The sequence below is a fragment of the Chaetura pelagica genome, unplaced genomic scaffold (assembly GCF_000747805.2).
Source record: "Chaetura pelagica isolate M959 unplaced genomic scaffold, ChaPel_1.0 scaffold67, whole genome shotgun sequence".
Taxonomy (NCBI): Eukaryota; Metazoa; Chordata; class Aves; order Apodiformes; family Apodidae; genus Chaetura; species Chaetura pelagica.
In genome coordinates this window covers 5,471,264-5,477,743 of record NW_009954107.1, presented here as the reverse complement: position 1 = coordinate 5,477,743, position 6,480 = coordinate 5,471,264, and the positions used below count along the sequence as shown (strand labels likewise).

The following is a 6,480-nucleotide window of genomic DNA, read 5'->3' as shown; positions in this document are numbered from 1 at the left end:
AAAGCTGAGGAAAGGTGAAGTTTTGGGAACAGATACAGAAGGCTTAGATTTAAGAAAACTTAAATCTTTCTAGACCACTTCCACTATCAACAGTTTAGGACTATAATAGTCACCAGAGAATATTTTACAGAGAATAAATATTTTTAAGACAGAACAATAGTTCACAGCATCAAGGTACCTGTAATATATTACCTTGAAATAAAACTTGTTTTTAAAAGATTAAAAAGAGAAGATTACTCTTGTAGTGGTATTCTTTTAATTCATACAAATAATAAGCAGAGTATATCTGTTTTTTCAAATATTCACATTATTGCTTGCTACCACAACTGTACAAGGAACATATTCTTAACTTACATTAATGTTCATGTACAGTAATTTTAGATATCTAAAGCAAATTTTAAAATATGACTGAGTTGCAATTAAAAAAAAACACAAAACAATGTGAAAAGATATGTACAACTAAGATATAAGTAGAGGAAATGGAATACAACTGTCCTGACCCAAGCATACATCATACATCCATTTAAAAGTATTGAACTTGTGCAGAAAATACGCTTTGTAAACCAAAATGAACAGAAGCAAGGGTGAAATAAATAATTATCTAACACATTTAAACTAACGCCGTTGCCCAGCATACCCAGCTTTGATTCTCTTTAATACACAGCATCTGCATTTGCACCTGGAACTGTTCAAGATTATTTTTTTTTCAGCATTTTTTTCTGCTTGTGTGGCTTTAAAACAAACAAACAAACCCCTGAAAGGTCCTCTTGGACTATTAAGTTTTAGTAAAACAAGTCCTTCCGCACCCATGTATAGGGTCTGGTAAACAGTAGGAATAAAGCTGATATATGGCATTAGCCTGAATTAAAACAGCTACATTATAAACTGCAATACTAAGATACATTTGTGATCTTGAGTTCTACTAACCGGATGCATGCAATTCTCTCAGTGATTCTTCTAGTCTGAGTAAAATAATTCTATTTTGGTGCTTTTTTCTTTAACCTCTAAATTAGAACTTTTTCAGAACCAGCTGACAGAACTTCTTCCTGAAAAGCGCAGATTTCTACTAATGCAATGACATTTGGTTTCTGAAAAGCACAGTTTCAAAATGAACTTTATGTCCCTCTTTTGCTGGAAGAGGCTAGCCAATATCCTAAAAAGAAATAAAAATATTTACAATTGACTAGCCAATGACAAAAGTTTAGGAAGATCTTAGAAGGTACTCCAGCATGTAAATGAACAATTAAAAGGACTTACACAACAGACAGTCAGTTGTGTCATTGTGAGATTAAAAAAAATACCTGCTCACTTGTATACCATTTTCAGCTGTGTATTTATAGTAATATATATATGTACACACGCACACACATACAAAAGTCTCTGAAAATTAAGATACATTAATAAACAGAAGTAGTAAAAGTAACAATAACTTAAGCAGTAAGTAACATTTCTGTGAAATGACTGTGCAGAGTTTGACCAAATGCACTTAGAACATGCTCTTATTTAACAAAAAACAACAAAAAACCCCAACAGAACAAAAACCCAAACCAAACAAACAAAAAAAACAAAACAAAAAAGAATGAAAACACCACAAAATTCTGTAGAACCAATTCTATGTCACCACCAGGAGAGCACCAAGCAAGGCACCATTGGAAAGACAACATACTTGAATAAGTCTCTATAAATAAATCTAATGCTAATCTGGTCGAAAAATCGGCGTCTTTGGTAAAAATTCTATAAGGATGACCTGTATAAAAAGAAAACAAATATACATTAAACGGAAGATGGCAACAAACCTATTATCTATCACAATGATAATTCACATGCATCTTTTTTGTTTTTTAAGCACATAAATGCTTTTATGACAATCAAAGATGACAGTGCTTTTCTTACTCAGGAGATCATTAAAGAGTTATGATGATTGATATAATTGTTTTGGGATAGAAAACAAATACTCTTTAAGAGTCAAATGCAATTGGAAATGTTTGCCTACCAATGCCTAACACATTCAAACAAACTGAAACAATCTACTACATAATTATTCTTTAATATAATTAATTTACTCCATTAGGAAAATATTACAAAAGAGATAAATGTATTCATAAAAAAAAAAAGATAACGCAATGCATGCTAAATAATTTCTTTCACTTAAAAGTTGTCTCCACTTAATATAGCATTCTAAAGCATATTTAGCGATCAAAACTGGTATAGAAATACGTATCAACCCTTGCAAAGTTCCCACACTTAACAAATCTCCAAGTAGTTAGCAAGACACTTGACTAATGCTTTTGCCTGATTATTCTTATGGTGCAATTCAAATTTAAACTATGTGTTTCTGAGCTATGTACGCACGGTAGGGTACACTCTAGAATACAGTCCAAGTATTTATCCTACTTTAAATAGAGAGCTTAAAGTAAATGTTTACTTGTGCATTTTTTCTCTTCAGAAGGACATCAAAATACATCAGCATGATTGCATCAACAAACAAATAAATGTACCTGGTAATATAACTTCAGCTTTTATTTACTTGTAAGGGGATGTTACTTTTCTAAAAAATTAAAAAACAATTTCGAACTGGTTTTGATTGTAAAGGAGAAAATAACTTGTCTATTTAGAACTCTGATAGCTTATTGAACATCAGAAAAGAATGAAGTCTGATTTTTTTCTGAGGCAAACACTTTTGAAATAATGAATATAAAAATTAGGTGTATAAGTTTATTTAAAAGATATTTAGAAGTTACTTATTTTCAGAAGTGATGCAAACTGCTCAAAATCCATTGCAGTCAATCACTGGATTCTTCACAGAATACCAGGGTTTCTGATATTACAGCAAGGTTTCAAACGGGAGGAAGAAGTAAAGCTTGAACACTGTGTTTATGCCATGAAGTAAGACTACCTTGTCTTTATTTTGTTTCAGCATCTACAACAGTGGATTTAGAACTTCAAGTTGGCAAAGCACCAAGTTTTGGGTTCAAGACTCTTTTCAAAACAGGTGATTTAAATTACACTGAGGATAAGTGTTTATTATTTGAAATTAAATCATAAACACGACATGAAGGGTAGTTTTTAAAGAGACTCACAAATTAGTTCACTGAAAATGAGAGAAAGGTACAGAGAAGTTTTGTAAAAATCTTCTCGTTAAATATATCCAGAGATAATATCTTAGATGTTTCAAAAATTGAAAAGAAATTATTCCAACTGCATCCTGCAAAACTATATGCTCATGCTTACATATTATTAACGTTAACAGGCCAACTGATTTTAAATTGCATTTAATAGAATGTGTTTTCATCTGTAATGATGTTGGGCCCTAGTATTTACTAATTAGCATTGCATGTTGTTTCTTCAATTGAATCTGCAAAACATTGGACACGATAAAGTTTTCCAGTACAAAACCAAAAATTTTCAGTGAAATGAAGAAATATTCATTTAGGCAAAGCAACTTTGCAATGTGCTTGATTCAAATTTTCATTCACATCTCACACAACTAAACAAAAAAAAAATATTGTAGAACAGGAGTTTAAAGAAGTCTACTTATTCAGTGAACTGAATAGGCCCATTCTGTAAAAACTGCATTTCAAAGATCTTGTATTTCAGGGCTAGAAATAAGATCCAATGTAGAAACAGGAAAAAGGAGAAGATTCAATTAAGAGAGTCTTTAATATAATTTTCAAATATTTAATAACTTTTAAATTTTTATATGCATGATAGCTTTGTTGTTTCAAAGAGCAAAGTACCATATAATGAAAAAATAACAGACAAGTTAGAACTAATACAGCAGATATTTCTGAAAGGTTAATCTTCTTTTTTAAAAAATTAACTCTTCCTATTGCTTGTTTTCTGGAGCACTGAAATAAATTATGCAAATACTCATAGTAGCAGCTATTCTATGCATCTTCAAGATACTTGGAAATGGAAATACAAACAGCACCAAAAAGAGCAAGAAGGTTGCAAGCTAAACAAACTGAAATCCCACATTGGACATAACTCGTTTTAAACCCCCTATAAGTTCTTCGCTGTCTATTTCAAAGAAGGGCTTATGGAGTCTCAGCCAAAGACTGAATTAAGTTAAAACTCCAGAGACTGACATAAAAATATTTTAGTGGCACCAACTGGAGATAAAGATACTTTCAAGACAGTTGAGGTAAGGGGCAGTTAAAATCTGAAAAGGCTAAAGGTTTCTTAAGCTCCAACAGCTTAGTTGAAAGGTCCTCTTCCATACTTTTAGACTTGATTAGCATTATATACAACAGCCATATCTGACTTGCTGCGTAACCAAAGTTGTGGTTATTCTTTATACAGCATCCAAAATTTCACACTCCATCAGCACATGTTCAAGCTATTTTATCTTGGCAATTAATTTATTATTTTTCAGAACACAGTGAAGCCTTGTTTTCAAGTCATTCATAACTTTATAAATCAGTCCTGCACATGAAACCATGCATCTGTGAACCGTAGAAAATCCTTGCACTCAGGCGATTAAGCTCCTGACACCTTTACTGATTAATAATCATGAAAAGAATAAGATCAGAAGCAAAATAAATGATCATTTAATAGAGAAACTCACAAAACAGCCCTTTAACTTACATATTCCATCATGTTATTCGTTTCACATTTCCTTTTGCTTAGTCTCCAATGCAAGCACAGCTAGACAAGGAGGAAAGAAAAAGAAGAAAAATGAGCTGTATTTTATTGCAGCACACAGACTAGCCCATTTGTCCACCTTTCATATTTTTCGTTCAACAAAAGCATCTGTTTCCATACTGTGCAATTCAAACTCCAACAGTACGAAGCTGCTCCCTGCGGCACTCACCTTGTGGTATAACCTATTGTTTTCCCATTCTAATAACTTCTCAATCGATCTTCGTGTCTGGAAGACAAATGAGAAAGAATTTTACTCTTGACTGGTTTTGGAAAAACTTTCTTTTGCAGCTGCTTTTGCGTGAAAAGGAGAGAGGTACAGGACAGTGACTGAGCACAGGGTGGTCTTTAGAACTATCAAAACTTCTCTGGTATTAAACAGTAACTAGAACAGAAACAACTTTTTTTGACACCCAAGTAACTTTCTTCAACAATTTTGGTACAAATACCTTTTCCTATATAACTACTATAAGAAGCAGAAAGCATCTTACTTTAACACCACAGAAATTCTGAAGTGATCTAAGTATAAAAGCAGGAACACTGCTCCCCCAGTATCAGTGGTCTTAATGCACTGCTTTTAAGAGGGTCTGCATCTAAACTGACAAAGGTTGCAAACTATTTTGCAGTGCTCTAGGTCAAGTACAAATACACAATACTCTCAACAAAAGAGAAATGTTTGTTACTATTATATCCTGATTTTAGAGACTAAAAACAAATGTAGAAAGTTACAGTAAACTGCAAAAATTAATATCCTATTATTTGTATAAAGAACAAACCCAGTATTTAGGATTCTAAAGCAAAGTTTTATTGCCTATGTTGTCCACACTTGACACTTCAGATAGAAAATCCTGAAAGCAGTTCTGCATAGCTTTTTAATATTATGTATGCTAGTATTAAAGGACATTCTGTGCTGTAAAGCCTCACAGAATTTTGAATATAATTATTCAGCTATATTTACATTTGAGAAATACATTCTGACATTTATGGTCATTTGACTGCCAGAATATATACTGCTTAGCTCTAAATGGGATTTGCTACTGAGTATGAATAAAGAGGATAATTCATGGTGCCAGGTGTTAAGATGAGACCAACAGAGCTGCAGGTGCAAAAGGACAGAGCAATGACAAGGATCAAATACAACTTAGTGCAGCTGCAGCTTCCTTACAAGGCAGAGAGGGGTGAGGGGAAGGGATGAGAAAGCATCTTGCTGTTATTACTACAAAATACAAGTACTGTAAATGAACCTTAACAAATTGAACTAAATGCTGTCACAAGAAACAAGAACGTCCAAGTAAAATAAAAGTTAGACAACAAATTATTCATTGTCCATCAAATATTAACACCTCGGTTTTCAAACATCAATTTCTCTCTAGTTTAATACCAAAACACAACTAAGCATTTACTGTGGTCACATGATTAAAAATTAGATCACTGCTATGAGTAATCACTACACTGATTTTTTGTTATATTTTTAAAAGCACAACTCACAAGATTTACAAGAAGGTGGATGTCCCAGAGACTAATTTATCACATCAATTGGGAATTGAGTATTTTTGGGGTTATTGTTATTATTATGTTTTTAAAGACAGTGCCCTATAACAATAATCAGTAGACCTCACTTGTTTCTTTGTAAAGATAGCCTTTTAGAGTCTGCTCTCCTTTTAAATGAAAATAGGGCAGCAGTTATGGTCACACTTTTGTTAATTTAGTTGCCAGTCAGCTCCAAATCAAAAGAAAATAAGGCTGCAGAGTGTAATTAACATTCAGTTCAGTCGTTTTGTCCCTTGTCTAGCCCCCAAGCTTTGTTAAAATTGCCATCTGAATGCTGAAGGCTGTAGG

The 6,480-nt window shown here is 32.8% G+C and overlaps 1 protein-coding gene across 1 annotated transcript in view; it reads right to left on the bottom strand.

Moving 5' to 3' along the window:
- Nucleotides 1-1,696: 1,696 nt before the first annotated feature.
- Nucleotides 1,697-6,480, bottom strand: part of CHIC2 (cysteine-rich hydrophobic domain 2) — a 51,709-nt gene continuing 46,925 nt past the window's right edge. Inside the window, exons 5-7 of the mRNA XM_010002529.1 lie at nt 4,814-4,870; nt 4,588-4,647; nt 1,697-1,747 (exon numbers count right to left, since the gene is read on the bottom strand). Of these exons, the coding sequence (XP_010000831.1) occupies nt 1,697-1,747; nt 4,588-4,647; nt 4,814-4,870 (168 nt within the window). The remainder of the gene's footprint in view (nt 1,748-4,587; nt 4,648-4,813; nt 4,871-6,480) is intronic.